The sequence below is a fragment of the Amphiprion ocellaris genome, chromosome 2, assembly GCF_022539595.1.
Source record: "Amphiprion ocellaris isolate individual 3 ecotype Okinawa chromosome 2, ASM2253959v1, whole genome shotgun sequence".
NCBI classification, from domain to species: domain Eukaryota; kingdom Metazoa; phylum Chordata; class Actinopteri; family Pomacentridae; genus Amphiprion; species Amphiprion ocellaris.
The window spans coordinates 14373237-14393036 of record NC_072767.1 but is presented as its reverse complement, the minus strand read 5'-3'; the positions used below and the strand labels follow the sequence as shown (position 1 = coordinate 14393036).

Below are 19800 nucleotides of genomic sequence, written 5' to 3'. Positions count from 1 at the left end.
GGCATCCATTCACTCAGACAGAGCAGTACGGAAAGAACATGACAGGCGAGTGCTCACACAAGAAAATGAGGTAAAGGTGCTCAGTGTATGTGTGTCAACACAGTTGTAGGGGAGGCGAGGGCCATGTGTATGTGTCGCCAAGTGTCTTTAAGCTGCCAAATTTGTCTGATATTTCATTACTCTCAGTTTGCAAGATCTGTCTTCAGTCAGTATTAAGACATACATGGATATTTCTGTTGTGTTCAGACTAAACAGTCCTGTATCATGTTGTACTACTACATTAATACTGAGCAACATTAGATATTTGTGAGTCCCCTCCATGATGCTGTGCAAATCAAATGACTAAGAAATGTTTGAAACTACTGTAAAAATCTTTCTGATTTACTTTTTATTTCAACAACAAACTAATATGTTTTCATAAGACTATAGTTTATTTTTAATTTAATTTGCTTTACTTTTTTTTACAGCAGAAAAAAAACAGGAATCCAAACTTCCTCCATGTCCACCTGCTGTCTTGTTAAATTCAGTATAAGATATATTTCTACCTCAATAACCCCACTAGCGTTGTATCCACAATTAAACTTTCATTCACTTATTTCTGTTTTCTACAAAACTTGTGTAATGTGAAAACTCTGCAGGAAGCATTGAGTTGTGGTGAACATAACTTAAAGAGGTGCGATCAAAAAGGTCAGAAAGTGAGACTAACTGCAATGATGGCTGATTCTCCTAAACTGTCACAATGGCAAAATTTGAACTTGAAATTCATTGTATGCAAGATGAAGAATTCACAGGGAACCAAATGAGGTGAGCAGTCTGTGTGGAGAGCAACAACTGAGCTGCTGTGACCAAAAATCTCACGTTATCCTGGGCTGTGACCACGCAAACGGTGCAACTGGAGGATGCACATGTCATTGCAGTGTTATAAATCCAACTCCCCAGGATAGTAGCGTTGAACTCCACCTAGACACTCCAACAACAACCATGTCTGTCTTTGGTTTTCGGCTCAGACCAGTACACCAACCTCTCAACACCAGTGATGATCCCTGACATTCAAGTTGAATCATCCTGGTTTAGGGGAGGTTTTTTTTGTTCCTTCCTACTGTCACTATGTGTTTGTTCAAAGGGAATCTGAAGGAAGGTTTTGATTTGTTGGGTTTTTCTGTTTAGAATTTGTCAGGTTTCACTATACTATGTGAAATTGGTACGTGCTATATAAATACAGTTACTTGAATTGAATTTAATCCCTGCTGTTGACTGACATGATGTTTTCCTTTCTGCTCCAGTTAGAACTCCACTGGGACATCACACATGTGCAACTGCCAGTTGTCACAAAAACATGTGTAACACAGGTCCTGGTGTTGACAGCATGATGTCACATGGTCTCTTGACTTGTGACAGTTACTGCTCACACATGTTGTATGTACACTCCCTCCAAAAGTATTGGAACACTGAGGCTAATTCCTTTATTTTTGCTGGAGACTGAAAGCATTTCGCTTTGACATGAAACGATAAATATGAGACAAAAGATCAACATTTCAGCATTTATTGCCACGTATTTACATCTGGATCTGATACAGAACTTAGAAGATAGCATTATTTATAACAGAGCACCAAATTTTTAGGTGAGAAAAAGTATTGGAACAGATGAACTTAAAATAGATCAAAGTGAATAACACTTAATATTTAGTTGCAAATTCTTTGCTTCCAATAATTGCATCAAACCTGTGACCCATTGACATCACCAAACTTCAGCATTCTTCTGTCATGCTTTTCCAGGCTTTCACCACAGCCTCTTTCAGTTGTTGTTTGTTTTGGGGGGTTACTCCCTTCAGTCTATTCTTTTACAGGTAAAACGCAGCTCTATAGGGTTTAAGTCTGGAGACTCACTTGGCCAATCTAAAACTTTCCACTTCTTGTTCCTGATCAACTCCTTTCTTGTTTTGGCAGTGTGTTTTGGGTCATTATCTTGCTGCACGGTGAAGTATCTCCCAGTCAGTTTGGTGACATATTCCTTTTTTTTCTCTTTTTTAAAAATATTTTTTGGCTGTTCTGCTGCTTTATTTGACAGTCATAGTGAGAGGAAGACAGGAAAGTGGAGAGAAGAATAGGGGAATGACCTGCAGCAAAGGGCCATGGGCAGGAATCAAACCCATGATCACTGCATGGGAACTACAGCCCCAGTTCATGGTTCAGCCACTCAACCTGTTGAGCTACCCAGGCGCCATGGTGGCATCTTTCTATAAATTTTCAGGCAAAATGTTTCTGTCGAGGGCTGCACAGTGGCGTAGTGGTTAGCACTTTCGCCTTGCAGCAAGAAGGTCCCTGGTTCGCGTCCCGGCTTTCCCGGGATCTTTCTGCATGGAGTTTGCATGTTCTCCCTGTGCATGCGTGGGTTCTCTCCGGGTACTCCGGCTTCCTCCCACAGTCCAAAAATATGCTGAGGTTAATTGATTACTCTACATTGCCCGTAGGTGTGAATGTGAGAGTGCTTGTTTGTCTTTGTATGTGGCCCTGCGACAGACTGGCGACCTGTCTAGGGTGTCCCCTGCCTTCACCTGAGTCAGCTGGGATAGACTCCAGCCCCCCCCACGACCCTAGTGAGGATTAAGCGGTGTATAGATAATGGATGGATGGATGGATGTTTCTGTCGACTTCTGAGTTAATGTTGCTTGCCATCATGTGATCCATCATTAATGAAGATTAATGAGCCCGTCCCAGAAGAAGCCATGCCAGCCCAAGCCATGACATTACCTCCACTGAGTTTCACAGATGAGCTTGTATGTTCAGGATCACGAGTAGATCCTTTCTTTCTTCAAACTTTAGTCTTTCTGTCACTTGGGAAAGGTTCCTCTTTGTCTCATCATTCCATGAAACTTTTTGAGGCTCATCTCTGTACTTTTTGGCAAATTCTAGCCTGTCCATCCTCTTTTTCTTGCTAATGAGTGGTCTGCATCTTCTGGTGTAGCCTCTGTACTTTGAATATAAACTCTTCTGTGAACAGATTGTGATATCTTCACTCCTGCCGTCTGGAGGTTGTTGCTGATGTCACTAACAGTTGTTTTAGGTTCTTTCTATATAGCTCTCACAATGTTTCTGTTATCAACTGCTGCTGTTTTTCTTGGTCTACCCATTCCATGTCTGTTACTTCCTACACCAGCGGTCTCTTTCTTCTTCAGGTCATTCCAAATAGTTGTACTGGCTATAGTCAATGTTTGCGCAATGGCTCTGATTGATTTTCCATATTCTCTCAGCATCACAACTGCTTAATTTTCACCCATAGACAGCTCTCTGGTTTTCTGGTTGGTTATACATCTATAGATTCAGTCTGCACATGGAAAAAAACAAATCTGAAACTGAACATAGACACTGAGCGCTATTTATTGTTTGAATAATCAAGGGGAACAAAAACACACCAGTCAGTCACCTGCTCCAATACTTTTGCTCACATAAAAAATGGGCGGGTTCAAACAAAAGGTGCTATCTTCTAAGTTGTGTATCAGATCCAGGTGTAAATATCTGGAAATAAAAGCTGAAATGCTGATCTCTTCTCTCATATCCATCATATTCAAATGTTTTCTGTCTGCAAAATTAAAGGAATTGGAGAGGAGTGTTTGTGATCATGACTGGCTCCACGCACCACAAACAGTCCCAGGACTTTTTGATTGCATCACGTAAAGCTATAAAAATTGAAGGGATTAGAAGTAACTGTAAACAAAAGCAATGTGTTTGTTAGCAGCAGAGTTGTTAGTAAAGCATAACTCTGCTGTTGTCCAGGTAAAGTTACCATTTTAATACAGGTAACTACACCAAACTGACCCATGCAATGCTTTGTAACTAGCTTTTTATATGGTAAGTGTCTGGATTTATCACGTCAGTGCTTCCCATTTACTATCTATGTAAGCAGCTGTGCAATGCATTCTGGTAGGGTTGCTTCGCGTTTTGAGAGACAAGGTTTTGTGTTGGTTGTTCCTTTGCATAAACTTAATGTCTTGGCTTCTTTATGCAAATGAAGGGCATCAGGCCACCATTCCACGGCTCTGGAAACTTTGGAACTAACCGTTCTTAATCTTAAATGAAGATGGATTCAGCAGCTCTCAGAAGTTTTCATACATTTTTGTGAGTTTTCCTAATATAAACGAAAGTTTTCAAAGGAATCATTATGTTGGTCCGGTTTGAAATCCAGGAGCAGAGAGCCTAGAAGTGAAATGTTTATTCAGTCAGGTGCAATTTATGTTTGCCTCCCTGTAAGAGCAACTATCAATGACCTATCGTGACACTGACTATTTGAACGCTCATCAAGTGTTCACTTTGAAAGCGTCGTGATTTCTCATGTCGAAAAACACCCTGTCGACACATACCATTTGTGACCTGGTAGGTATTGAAACTGGTGAAGATCAGGTGATATTTGTGGTAATAGAACTGAAAGAAGCGGTTTGCAGAAAAATCCCAAAGGTGGCAATTTGTTTAGGTGGGAAATGTGCTTATACATCTCTTAGTAACAAGACATGAGCTAAAACATGCCATATAAATGGTAACATTCAGTTCATCTGTAATCTATAGCAAAACATTTCCCCAAATGTCAATGAAATCTGTAGATTAGCTTTTAATATCCTGCATATTAACAGAAACAAACAGGTCTTTCATTATTAAACTGACAATTCAACATGTTCATGTGAAGTAAATGAAACCTCTTATGTTTACCCGTACATACATATGCAAAACACATCATGCATGTCACAGAGAAAATGTAGTTGTGTGACTCACGCGATTGTGTCGATCATATCCAGCCCCATCTCCACACAGCAGTGGGCGTGGTCTGCCTTGGGCTGTGTCAGTCCTGACACACAGTAGTAACAGTCCCCCAGTATCTTGATACGCCTGCAGTGGTTCTCCTGCAGACACACAGAGATGAACATCTGAAACAAACTACTGTTGTACAATGGCAGTCATGTTACAAATATTTACCTTGAGTTTACTCTAGATATATCTTGGCCAGTAAATAATGTATATCTGTTTTAAGGATATCATACAATAAAGGCAAAGGGACAATCAAGAAGTTATTCACTAAGTCACAATTATAGCCCTTTGCAAGCTTATTCGATTTTTAACAATTTTTTCTAGGGTTGGTGAGGTCAGTCTGTTGGTTTATCTGGTTTGTCTGTCCACTTTGGTCTTGATTGAAATAATGCAACATGGAGGGACTGCCAGTAATTTATAGTAGATACACCGATCAGGCATAACATTATGACCACCTGCCTAATATTGTGTTGGTCTCCTTTATGCTGTTAAAACTCCTCTGAGCCAGTGGGGTATGAACACAGGACCTCTGGGGATGTCCTGTGGCACCAGGATGGTGGCAGTGAATTCTGTGGGTTGCAGGGTGGGACCTACATAGATCAGGCTTATCCTGGACCATCCCACAGATGCTCAATAAGATTTTGATCTGAGGACTGTGGAACCCAGGTGAACAGCTTAGCTCTGTTGTGTTCCCTGGTCCACTCCTGAGCAGTTTTTGTAGTGTGTCCTTGTGCATTGTCCTGCTGAGGGGGGCATCAAAGAGTGCTGTTGTCAAGTGTGGTGAGGGTTTGGAGGGTTGCTTGACCTGCAGTGTTTAGGTGGGTGGTACATGTCAAACATCACCATGAATGTCAGAACTCAAGGTTTCCCAGCAGAACGTTGCATTATAACAAGATGATCAATGTTATTCACTTCACCTGTCAGTGGTCAGAATGTTGTGGCTGATCAATGTATATTTTGTGGTCCAGGAGTCTGGTTTTAGACCAAATTTGTGCCAAACTAGCTGACCTTTGTGCCTAGTGCTAAGCAACAAATGACTGAACATGATACACATTATAGCATATTAATGATGCATTACACCTAGTAAACAAATGTTTGCATCAGTGTTAGCAAATGATGATGATCAGCATGGATGCCTGCAATAAAAAGATTAGAGAATGAGGTTTTGTTTTAATTCTGAGTCAGAGATTTTATAAACTTTGATTTCCTCACAAATGTCAAATTATGCAAGGACCGCTGCTATTTTAAACCCTTTCTTCTTTAACTTGATAACTCCAACTAGTTCCTCCTGGGAACAAAGTTCAGCAGTGATAGCAAACACTGAAAACACAGTGTAGGAAGTAAATCGTAACATACATCCTTACACCATTTCTATGTTGAACAGCTGAAACTTTTACAGTAAGGTACTTTTACTCCTCTTACATGTTATTTAACTGTACAGAAACTGCATGGAAACTGTAGTTACATCTCTGTTCATGTAAATCAGATGTGTGTGCTTGTGCAACCATTTGTATGTTTGTAGTTGAGGCCAACTCTAATTGCTCCGACATGCTCTTGAAGTAGAATCCCACCCACACATTCCCAGACAGATCCGCTATTTGTCACAGTCACAAACTCCACAATGATGGCGCACACACACACACACACACACACACACACACACACACACACACACACACACACACACACACACACACACACACACACACACGCACGCATGCATGCACGCACGCACGCACACATACCAGCAGAAAAACACAAATTGCAGCATGGTTACATGAGAACATACAGAACTGTACAGGTACTTGGATTTAGTTGCATTCACACGGTTTCCTTTGGGCACTGTATCGCACAGTCATCACAAAATTGCAATGGTAGACCCTACAAAGCTTTGCCTGCAGGCAGCCTCTGAGTGACAAACACATATCTGCACACACGCAAACACACATACATACATTACAGATGATTCATGAAAACTGCAGGGCAAGAGGAAAAGATGTGAAGACAGAAGATGGGGTGCTCTGGTTTTCTGCTCACGGGAGCAGAAAGATTCTGGCGTGGGAGGACATGAGAATTCAGAACGTGGATGATTATCCCAGCGCTAGAAACAGAAACGAAGTGTGTGTGTGTATGTGCATGTATAGGAACAGAAATGAGAGAAATTACAAGCTGACAGAAAGCCATGTCTCAAGAGAAAGGTATCTGGGTTTGCTTTTGAAGACAAATTTGGGATTTTGAAGCAGCTTACTGGGGAAGAATGAGGATAAAATCTGTGTCCCTAGTTTGGCTTGATTCATTCCTGCCTTCAGTATGATTATGTGGAGGTTAGGGTGAGGCGTGTGTCTGTCGTGGTTAAGTTTGGGGCGAACCCTCAGAGAATCAATGTGTTATGTAGCATACAGCAGTAAGACAGGCTCAGCAGCTGTGACAGAGCCACTTTGAAAGTGAATTTCTCCCAAGCTAACACGACAGGGTATAAATCTCAATTAGGGTGCAGCTGCAGCGACACACACACACTCGCACGCATGCACACGATATATCCTCATCACAAGATTTCCATATAATGGTTTGCTGAGTGCTGGAGCACTGATAGCAAACCTCATAGCACCTTGTATCTTGCTCTTTCTCTCCCTCTGTCTCTCGTCCCACGTTAAGCCATGACTGATTGCGGCGATGCAGAATGAATTCAAGGGGGATAATCCCACTGTGACTTGTGTGTGCATGTGCATGTGTGTGCATGTAGAAAGCAAGAGTGAAGTCTGTAGAGATCTCTTGGCCTCAGAGAAGAGGAGGTCAAGTATGTGGCACACTGAGGGCTGAGTGTAAAGGTGACATTTTGGACAAGCCTGAAGATTTTATTTATAATGGGAAACCTCTCGATGAACTCTTTTTGATGCTCAGAGTACATACATATATGTAAACATTAAAAATAATTAGATAGTGACTGAATGCTTCAAATCAGATGTAAATTAAATGCAAAGAATTAAACCTTGTGACTTCATTGTGCTATATTGCAGAGTTCTACATAGTAATCCATGAGAAATTTATCCTTCAAAAAAAGTATGTCAGTTGTTCTATAAAATGGTGAGAATTTACATAATTATTTACAAGAGGATGAGGAACTCTGGTACTAATTTAAAATATGAATGCAAATATTTTGTTGTAAAACATGATACATAGAGAAAGTGAAACAAGTACTGTAACTCTTGTTTTATAGCTGCTCTATAACAAGCTGGCAGATACATTTAAAAATCACATTCTAAACTAAACTACATTGCTGTGGTCAGAACACTGAGTATTTCGAAATTTGATTGCTTTTAAAAAAAGCATTTGGCTTCTAGCTAATACAAAGTCATCAGTCCTGCTAATGGAGTTTTTATGGCTAACTTGGTGGTGAATAAACTGATAAACCCAATTTATTTGCAGTAGTGTTTCAACTTAATTAATTCAAGCCAAACATTCACTCTCCTTTTAGCTCTGGTTTAGTCTCCACCATCATCTCTAACTGTTAAATACTCAACATTTTTACCAGCTAGCCTTGGGCTGTGCCTCTCAGCTGCTTGGTGTTGGGCAGGTAGTGTACAGAAACTTCATCAAAGCTTGGTTTCTGAAAACAGCTGACGGCTCATACAAATTTTTAACCGCATCTCATGGTCTTCACCAACAGATTGGTTCTTCAAACAGATCAAGACATCACACTTCACCTGACAGCGCCACAACCACCTGTAATCATGTGACAAAAGTTGCACAAGGGCTGCAGGTTAAGTGATGGAGCCAGTAAAAAGCCCAGATTTAGAACCATCTTCTGTTTAGCCTGATGGTGATGCAGCTTCTCTGTGTATGATCATGTACTGATACGGTCTATTGACAACATGGATAAAACTGTGATGATAAAACCATGAGTGTGCATGTGTGTCTACTTAAAAAACATCATATTATGGGGACGTACAGTATGTCTGTTAATGATCACTGTGGGGAGCAGGCTTTGTTTTGTGGACAAACAGCCGTCATGCAAGTCAATATGATGTCCCCTGAAGTGATGGAAGCACATGACTGTGTGTGTGTGTGTGTGTGTAAGTGTGTGTGTGTGTGTGTGTGTGTGTGTGTGTGTGTGTGTGTGTGTGTGTGGCTCATGCAGTATTAATATGATTACAGTGGTCTGGCGGCAGACAACCTATCACTCACCTAATCTTCTTTCCCAGAGAACAACGCTACACAGGCTTACTGACGTACAGTGTTTGCTACCGTACACACTGTCAGTGGTCCCAGTAGTGCTGTATCTCTCTCTCACACACACAGAAACACTCCACCTCCTCAGCCCTTATCTCCCCTCTGTATAAAAATCGGTTCTCTCATCTCTCCTTCTCTCTTTCTTCCAGCTCCTTCTCCTTCTTGACCTTCATCTCCTCCTACTCCTCCTCCATGTCAGTCAGCGTCTCCAGTTTAACTTTCACTGTTTGGATCAATATATGGCTTGGCATAATAAATGAGCTACAGGGATAAATAATACATTTAATTTTTTTGGGAAGCCTTTTCATGTTACAGAGGAACAACACGATGAAAGAGGAGCTTACCAACCGTTTGGAGTCATTGGCAGGTTGCCTTCCTCACTGTAGGCTCAGTGAAACCACTCAGCAACGTTATTTCATAACAGAAGTTCGAATTTGAACGTTCCTACTTTTCTTTGTAGCATCATCCTGTACACTTTGTTCATCCAATCCAAAACCAACTACACTATCACAATGAAGATTTTATCTTGCAGTTGTATGCAAATTTATGATTTTATAGATTTTTTTTTTTTTTAAGTGAAAATAAGTAATTCCGCCTCTGCAGCAAACATAGCAAAAATGAACTTTTGCACATGCTTGTTTAAAAAAAGAGTTTTAATGTGTGGATATATTCACTTCTCTTTACTCGTGTTTTGCCTGGAGTGCCGGAACTGTTGCAAACAACTGTACATGTCAGCATGAACCTCGTCGTCAGGCAATTTAAACACATTGCTACTGTTGCATAGTTTGTCCATCATTGAACACAAGATAATTTTTTTTGCAACATTTTTTTTTAAATTGACAACTCGGTTAATGACGATGTGTAAATCTGCAGTTCCTTTCAGCTACATAGAATGTCATAGAGCTCACTGTTTTTGATACTGCAGCGAATAACTTTCCTGCTTTAGTTCAGCCTTATCTCCGTCACCTACATAAACATCTGAGCATAGACTGTAAATACAGTGAGCCTCTGGATCTAACAGCTGGCAGGGGGTGACTCACCTAGTTGCAAAAAAATGTTTTAATGTAAAGAAGTGCATGAGAAAATGTCCGTACATTTTTTTATGTCACCTCAGTACGCAGTGTTCTAGTGAGTTTATGGTCTCAAGCATTAATTTCAAGACTTTTTGAATGCAACATGATGTTCACTTTGTTAAAAGGGTGCGTCTTAAGGCAGGGTTACCTTGGGATTGGCACATCATCGGTGTACGTAGTGTCCTTAATTTCTCAGTCCAGATCACTTGTTGCATCTGATTTTGAAAGAACAAGCTGGCAGCAGCTAGTTCCCAGATTCAAGACAGTAGCTCACAAACCAGTAATAACACGGTTGCTATGTCCATCTTTTATATACAGTCTCTTCATCTGAGCAGTGCAGCAAGTAAAGCAAATTAAGGGTTTTACTATGGTTTTGCTAACCCACTTCTTTTCCTTTTCAAATAAATGTACCATCACATCATCACCTATTATATTTTAGCAGCCTAGATCAATGATTGTTTATTATCTTCAGCAACTGACAAAGGAAAGTTCAAAAAACTCACACACTTTGGTTCATCGAAAATTTCTCTCTTCCACAGCATGCTTTGGCTGTCAGTCACAGTGAGAAACGAGCCGCTTTGCTTAACTTTGATAACTGACTGAAAAGAGAACAGTAAAAAGACAAGCTAGTGTATGTTGAATAAACATGCTTGGCCAACTGACTCCAGCCAAACTTACATTTAGCTAACAGTTGGACTATACAGTAGCTAACTTCGCCAGCCCACCCACCTAACGTCAGTGCACCACCAGAATCTGCCTTTTTTTATGTGTATTGTGGCTACAAACAGGCCTGTGTAAAACAGAAACTGTCTTGAACCACAGAGGGAACCACCTAAATAGTTGACAGGACAAAGGAGCAAGTCTTAAAAACAACAAAACACACTGGATTGTTCTGAAGAACAGCTGGTTTCGTTTGACTACAAAGAAGTTCTTTATCTACTATGATTTCTGTCTTTTTCGTGAAAGGGTAAAGCAAAAGGACAAACTACAGCACAAACGTGAGGAGGATGTTTGTGCTGTAGTAGCTTATTTCTGAAGTAGCATGTTTTGACCTTGAGTTACTATAATTATGGCAACACTCTGCATCTCTGTCACTCTAAAACCCTCTGGTCGACCCAGTTACACATCAGTCAGCCACAACTTTAAAACCACTGACAAGTGGATTGAATAACTGATTGATTAACTCATCACAACGACACCTGCCAAGGCGTGGTCCATAGATGGCAGCAAGTGAACAATCACTTCTTTAAGTTGAAAAATCTGCAAGCGTAAAAATCTAAATTCTGACAAGGACCAAGGTCTGCATTCTGATTGGTATGCAGTACCTACTAAAAGTCAAACAAGGACAACTAGCAAACCAGTGACAGAGTTATAGGCACCAGAGGCGCATTGAAGGGTGGTCCATGTGCTATGATCATACAGACGAACAACTGCAGCACCAATAGCTGAAAACCATAAAGCTGGCTACGACAGAGAGGAGTCCGAACACACTGTGCATCACAGCCTGCTGTATGTGGGGCTGTATGGCAGCAGCCCAGTCACAATGTCCATGTTGAACCTTGCATACAGGCAACTACACCAACAACGGGTGATGAAAGAAGTTCATGATCTGATGAATAACATATTCCTTTACATCATGTAGACATTTGAGTGCATCTGTTACCTGGAGAAGTTAATGGTAGCAGAATGCAGTATGTGAAGAAAGTGAGTTGACGGACGCAATGTGGTGCTCTGGGCAATATTCTGCTGGGAAACCTTTGGTCTTGCATTTATGCGGTTGTTACTGTGACATGTACCACCACTCTAAATGTTGTTGCCTCATACATCCCTTTATAGAAGTCCCATTCTTTGAGGACAGTACAATTCTGCCTTCCACACTACTTCATTCCTCAAGAATGGTTTAAGGAACATGGCAAAGAGCTCATCATGTTCACTTCAAATTCTCCAGGTTTTAGTCCAGTCTTGCATCTGTAGAATGTCCTGGAAAAGCAAGTCTGATCCATGGAGGTCCAACCTTCCAAGTTACAAGACTTAAAAGCTCTGCTGCTAACATCTAAGTAAATAATATCACATAGCACACCTTCAGAAAACTGTGGAGTTTCTGCCTAGAAGAGTCAGAGTTGTTTTGGCAGCATGAGGGGAACTTACACAGTATTAGCCTGGTGGTTTTAATGTTGAGACTGACTGATATGTACTGTTCTTGATGCATTCTCGGTTAAGTGACCAAGTGTCAAACTGCAGTGTCCTGGTCTTTGTTTCTGCACATGCTAAAGATGCAGTGTAGGTGTACAAGATTTAGAGTCATCTAAAAAGGCATCTAATGGAGCTGAGTAATCAGTGAAGTGTAATGAGTCATTAATTACAGCCAAAGAGCCAGATATTTCCCTCAGGATTTGTTGGAGACCAAGCCAGAGCTAAAAGGAGAGTGAAATGAATCTATATTAAGAGGCCCAAAACAAAGCTCCTACATCTGCAAGATGTATTAATAGGCAACTGCTTGCTTGCACAAATGCTGTATAAAAATGTATAAGGCATTGTCAGCTTTGTTTTTACATTTTACAGTTTGTACCCAAGTGACCACGAAGTCAATTAAGCACTGAGAATATAGAGTAGAATAGAATAGAATAGAATAGAATAGAATAGAATAGAATAGAATAGATATACAGTCATGGAAAAAAAATATTAGACCACCTTTGATTTCTTCAATTTCTTGTTTATTTTCATGCCTGGTACCACTAAAGGTATATTACCTGAAGAATACAATGAACAGGACAAAAAATGCAGCTGATTACATAATACTTTATGTCCTATTTGACATGCTTCAGCTTCATTGTATTCCCAGGGTATATAAGAGGCCATTTCATGTCATAAGCAGCACTGCACATGTAAAGGCCTAGAGTGGTTTCCTGCTTGCATTCAAGCCGTAACACAACTCAGAAGTTGTCAGCTCTCACATAATGCCTAAAACTAAAGAATTATGTGAAGCCATAAAGACAGCCATCTTGGCACTGCTGGAAATTGGCAGGAGTGAGAGACAGGTAGCAAAAAAACTGAAGATCTCCAAGACAGCCGTTCATTACATCAAGAAAAAACAAGCCCAACACGCTACCATCAAACTGCTAACTGGTCACGGCAGGAAACGTCTGTCTACCCCACGAGATGACTGTCACTTATCCGTTTCTGTGTCAGGAATCGTCCTCAGACCTCCAGGGATGAGTGGGCACTGTGGAGAAATGTGATGTGTTCGGCAAAGACAGTTAGAAACCGACTTCTTGAAGCTGGTCTGAAGTCACACAGGGCACGGAAGAAGCCCTTCTTCAATGAAAGGCAGAGGAAAGCCCGGGTACACTTTGCTGGGGATCACAAGGATTGGACTGTTGATGATTGGGCTAAGATTCTCTTCAGTGATGAATCCAATTTCCACTTGATGCCCACTCCAGCCAACTTACTGGTTTGGGAGGAAGCCTAGAGAAGTGGATCAGTGACGATCTGGGGTTGTTTCACTGTGGGTAGAACAGGGCAAATGTACTTGTGTGAAGGGTGAATGATCCAGGATATGTACAGGGCTAATCTTGAAAACAGTCTTCTTCTATCAGCTGGAAAACTCTTTCCTGCCTCCAATGACTGGATTTTCCAACAAGACAATGCCCCTTGCCACATGGCAAGATCAGTTAAAGCCTGGATGGAGGACAAGAACATTGGAACCATGCCTTGACCTGCTCAATCACCAGATCTAAATCCAGTTGAAAACCTGTGGAAAATCATCAAACGCAAAATGGAGAACCACAAGCCCAAAAACAAAGCAAATTTGTTTGAATTTGTACAACAGGAATGGGCTGCTGTGACAGCAGAATAATGTCAGAAGCTGGTGGAGAGCATGCCAAGATCCATGGCTGCAGTCATCAAAAACAATGGTTATGCAATCAAGTACCAACTCCTCTGTATATCATGTGACTAAAACAGACAGAAAAGAAAACATGGAATGCCTAAAAGCACTGTTTTTGGCAGTACAATGCCATAGCTATTGATGGAAGAACTGAAGTGATTTTGGTTATTATCAAGGAAATCATGGACAATGGCTAGATATCAGCTCTTAAATTAAACTTTTATGAGGTATTTTTGTTGTTATCATTATATGTGTCCAAACAAATGTACCTTTAGTGGTACAAGGCATTAAAATGAACAAGAAATTGATGAAGACAAGGGTGGTCTAATATTTTTTTTTCATGACTGTATGAGAGCATAGAGTGAAATATATTCTCTCTCGTAACATGATAATTGTAGAACATTTTAAAGCGCTTGTTCAAGTGTATTAACAATAATCAGTAAGCAGTCATTGGATATCTTACACTCTTAAAGTAGGGATTTATTTGAACCATTCACAGGCTGAAGTACATATAGATGTTGCTGCACATCAGTCACACTTTGTGGATCATTTAATCATTGAATCAGTCTTGTTACGAAGTAGGTGAATTTAGTGATAGCAGTCAGTGGGGTAGAGAAGCACTTACTGTAGCCAGTTCATCAAACTTCCCAAAGAGCTCATTGAGCAGCTTGACCAGTTCCTGAGCAGTACACTGAGAAGCCAAGCTGGTGAAACCCACGATGTCTGCAAACAAGATGCTGTCAGGACAGAAAGACAAGAAGATTTAATCTAAACTGAAAAGTGAACTCGTTGTGACAGCTGACTTGGGTTCTCCCTGCTCCTTGTTTTCTCCATCAACTAAACAAACTGCAGTTTACGTGTCAACAAAACATAAATTCTACAAATACAGATGGAATATGTTAACTGCTCAGAATCTTTCTGGCACAGAATACCCAAAGATCACAGCAGAGCAGAGAAATTGGCTAATGGCAATCAGAAGCGAAGAAGCAAGTACAATAATCCAATCCCTGATAAGTGAAACTGTCTTATAGGCCAACCACTGAATCATTTACAGAGTTAAATTGGCTGCTGCTGGCTAGCTGCTGCAGTGAGGTTGAGGAAGGTGTTGAAAGCTACTTAGCCCCTCATTCATTTGCTCGGAGGCAGGCCAGATGGCAGCAAAACAAGGTGTTATGGATCTTATTGACTCAGTGAAAAATCACTGCTCTCAGTGGAGTAAAGGCATCAGAGCTGGAACAGTGTGTCAAGCTGGGTAATATTTGATTTTTTTTTCATCACAGGAGCTGCTGAGTTTCAGTTTTTTAGATACCTATAGTATCTCAGATAAACTGAAAAATGTTTCTCCCTGAACCCCTGCCTGTAAGGTTTTCAGCTGCTAGTAATGACGGCGAGCTACATCTGTCAAGCCTTCAGTTCTTGCACGGCTCATTTGCAGTTTAAAGTGATAGCAGCAGCAGAGACGAAAGCAGGCTTCTAACTTCCAGCCCTGATTGGAAATGAATTATCTTCTGAAGCTAGTGTTAGTTTAAAAGGATTGGTCAGAACTGCTTTCTTTTAACAAGAATCTTGTGAAAGATGCTAAATTGTTGATGTTATGGCAAACATCTCGAAGAGACAGCATAGGGTAATGATCCCTGTCATTGAAATGAGGGAGCAGCATTGTTCTAATACTGCAGTGGAGAACTTGTTTGTTTTCTTAAATCAAAAATGTAATATCCGATTGTTTCATTCTTCATAACACTGTTTGTCTGCTTGGCTTGTAGGCTTTTCCCTTTTAATGTTACAAGAGAAAAGGCTTTTAGCATTAAGAGTAGCCAATGTGTTTGATAACGTAAGTCTATCTCAAATATGTCAAGCAAGAGCTGCTGTAGAGTTTCCAAAATCAATAAATAGTACGTTACAGCAACTAAACTTTGATAAACTGACTTCCAGGATGGACTCCCACATGCTGGACTTTTGCTAACTATATATGCTACACCTGGGTCTCAGAAGTAAGTCCAGCTTAGGTCAGCCATTTTTCCAGACAAGCAAACATTTGCAGCTTACTATTAGAGTAAACAATTGATTCCTTACACCGGTTAACTTGTGTTATTGCTTTGGGAAAGGCTATAAAATACCTGCATCACTCTTGTTAGAGCTCAAGGTACAGCTCTTTCACGTGTGGATAAATCTTGACTTGGATAGTTACTGTTACTGTTGTCAGCCGTGATTGAACAAATTCTGTTCTGAGGAGAGAAGGTTCAGCAAACAGTCACTTCACACCTGACCTCCACAGGGTGTAGTGAGGCAAACATGAGGACAGATCATCCTGTGTATTTGAAGAAACAGCCAGCAAAGTGGATGCTTTTATGTCTTGTTAAACACTGTCCAAACAGCAGTTGCATGCCAAACTGTTTTCTGTACCTAAAACGTATTAAGGCGACAGCTGTGGCTGCATGAGCAGGGCCCCTCCTCTGCATCGTGACTTAGTCGCTGCGCTCTTTTTGGCAGCACAGTATAGTTGCTCTGGATCCTGATGTATGCAAAGCTGGGATCACGACTGCTGCTCAACAGAAGAGCTCTGTGGTGCGATTTGTCTTTGAATGGGGCTGCACTGTGAGTCGTGCTGCTGGATGGTGGGCGAGGAGAAGGCGAGAGGAGGGCAGTGGGGGGAGAGGGGAGAGGGGAGGAGGTGAGAGAGAGCAGAGTGGTGGTGAAGCTAAATGCGTGTGTGATCAAACATTCTCAGGGCCACATCAAAGGGGGGTCAGATCGCGGAGCTGTCACGCCCCTGCTCGGCAACATGCCGCCATGTGTTTATGTGTGCATCCGTGTGTTTGCAGCAGCAGCTCCCTGGAGATGAGCGTTAGCTGCTCACTGGGAGCAGCGGCATGATGGTCGGCCCAGTGCCGGTGCAGCAGAGATGCTGGTGAGCGGGCAGCGATGTTCCTGAGCTGTGGGTGACTGTGGGTGTCGAGCAGACAGACACAGTGGTGAGGATCGTCTCTTGACAGGAGTGTTGTTGATATGCCAGCCCTCGACTCCTACTCTCAGCAGCACTAATACAGCACTCCTATTCTCTTTTACTGCCTCGATGGAATGTAATCAGCTCAAAGTCAAGCCAGGTTCTTACACTATGTAATATCTGCTTCATTGCAAGTGCAATAGAGGGGGCTTCTGGAAAAAGCTGCTAGAACTCACAGGCAAAGAATGGTAAATACAGCACATTTCAAATATTCATTCATCTTTTTTAAAACTTTGAATAATATATAATAATAAATATTTGAATAATTCATTATTTAATCTACAGAATGTCAAAAGCCCCCAAATATGAAACCTGTACTTTATAAAGAAATTAAAACTTGAAAATCTACTATTCAGCCATTGAGACCCTGTGAATATGTGTTTAATTAGTGACTTAAATCATTTATCAGGTAGCCAAATAGTTGACTGGTTGCCGATTTTGTCAGTCAGCTAGTGCCACAAACACACACAAAAAATGGATGTAAAAATTATTTTACATCCATCTATAATTTTTTTGCTGATTTGCTTTATGCCAGAAACTGGATTACCTAGCTAATTGTAGTACCACTGAATTACCAGATTAATACACAGAATGCTATTTATAACTCACCTTTCATCCTCCTAAACACAGTAATGAGGAGATCAGAATCCCCTTTCAGGCACCAGGGCCTGCTTCTGTGTACCACTAAATTGTCTGTGTAGAGTGTTAATCATTCAGGTCATGACAATCCTAAGATGTTTAATCTCACTTAGTTGAGTGAGTAACAACCCACAGGTGGCCCTGAATAAATACCTGGGTCTTCCCACCAGTCAGTTAGAACTGGGGAAGCCCTTTGGATGAGAGGTGAAACATCGTCAAGAAGCAAAAAAATAAATCCAGTCGACTGTGTCTCAAGTTGCTCCTCTGTGTTCACCAGCTAGTCACTAACAATGTCTGGTTGTTGTTTGGTACTGAGCAGGCAATGTGCAGTGGGTTTTTAGAGCTCTATCACCGAAAACATCTGCTTGCTGAGGCTGAAAATGCCACTATTAGAGCAGTAAGTGTGAATCAGAACAGTGAAGTCGTAAATGAGACAGTTCCAAAATGAGCTTAAACACATTATAAAGCCACATAAATCCAAAAGGAGCTATGGATTCAAGCTAAAATTCCTTAAATTACTGTTTCTTCACCATAAGTTAACCCTTTCACACTGCTACAATCGTGTCACATGGTCATTTTAATAATTGTTATTATAAAAATAGAGATTATAGGTGAATGAATGGAACATTTTGGAAGTAAAATGTCATCAGTGAGCTTCATAGACATGTAGAAGATTTGTCTCAAAAAAGCCAAAAAAGAAAATAGCTGAGTGTAGAAATAGTGCGGCATCTCAGTGAGCTCAGGTATTTAACATTTGGCATCTCGCAGATGCAAAACTCTGTCTCCAAAACAAATGGTGGGCAAGGCAGAGATGGTCATTTGCAATCTGCTGCTGGTGGTAACAGCACTCCATTCATTTTCTCTTTCTAACCTTTGCGTAGCTTGATAGCATCTGTGCTAATTGCTAATCTTAATTGCTCTCCTTCTATTCTTGATCTTGACATCACAGCAGGTGACACCTGGATCAAAACACTCCAGGCCCTCTGTATACCTCTGCAGTCCCCAGTTGTCATGACACCCCCATACCTGACATTGTCATGACGTTGGATGTAGATCTTGTGAAAGATTCTCTCAGGTGGCTTCAGGAAGTCCTCCTTCATCTCCATGGCAACATTCCTGGGCAGTAGGCTCATTAGTAAACGTTCCTGCAGAGGGAGGGGTTAAAACAGAAGAACCTCAGGTTGAGAGGACATAAATGTACTGTATGGCTATGTTGATGAAAGCAAACTAACAAACCATGTGCTCTTTCTGTCTCTTGCTGTAAATATCAAGAGACATTTTTTTCAGAATGTAGAGAGAATACACAAGACATTGGGAAAAAAAAAACATTCCTTCATGTAGTGTTGAAACAGTGAGTCCATATAGAGCAGATTCAGATGCGCAACTGCATCTACAGGTTTCAGCTTGGGCAATTAATTTGTCAGTACTTTTTGGTTAATTGACTTCTGAAAACTATTTCAAATACAGAAAACAGATACAAAGGATTATCAATTACAAGTTCACAGAGAGCAAAGTACCATTTCTAATTACTTCTTGTGTTTGACCAAGTCCTAAACCAAAGATCTTTATGTCACAAACATAAAGAATGTAGGAAAACAGCAAACTCTGATCACCACAAGAACAAGGATATAACAGGTGTAAAAAGACAGTTCAAGAGAAACTGTGTCTATGGATAAAGAACAGATACTGTCCAAAATATCACCGAGGCTCTTAACCTGTGTGTAGATTGATATAGTGACTTTTTCAATATGGATTGAGCAACAGTTAGTTTTTGAAAGTGTAGATTCGGGGCAGGCAAGAAGTACTTCCATTTTACTACTTTTGCATTTCGGGTAGTTGTTTGTCATCCATATCTGTAAATACTGGAGAAAAGCAGTAATGATTCTGCAGGGAAGAGTAAAAGTGAGCTTAGTGGACACATAAAGTTGTGCATCATCAGCGTAACAGTGAAAATGTATACTACATTTGCAAGAAAAAGTATGTGAACCCTTCGGGATTACATGGATTTCTACATAAATTGGTCCTAAAATGTCTTCTGATCTTCATCTAAGTCGCAACAATAGACAAACACAGTCTGCTTAAACTAATATCCCACACAAAAATATGTTTTCATGTTTTTATTGAAAACAACATGTAAGCATTCACAGTGCAGGGTAGAAAAAGAATGTGAA

General features: G+C 40.8%; 1 protein-coding gene across 1 annotated transcript in view; it reads right to left on the bottom strand.

The window, feature by feature from the left end:
- The window catches only part of LOC111569882 (adenylate cyclase type 1-like), a 72274-nt gene that overhangs the window by 43760 nt on the left and 8714 nt on the right, over positions 1 to 19800 (bottom strand). The window contains exons 3-5 of the mRNA XM_023272309.3: positions 18656 to 18774; positions 14612 to 14723; positions 4765 to 4892 (exon numbers count right to left, since the gene is read on the bottom strand). Coding sequence (XP_023128077.2) covers positions 4765 to 4892; positions 14612 to 14723; positions 18656 to 18774 — 359 coding nt within the window. The remainder of the gene's footprint in view (positions 1 to 4764; positions 4893 to 14611; positions 14724 to 18655; positions 18775 to 19800) is intronic.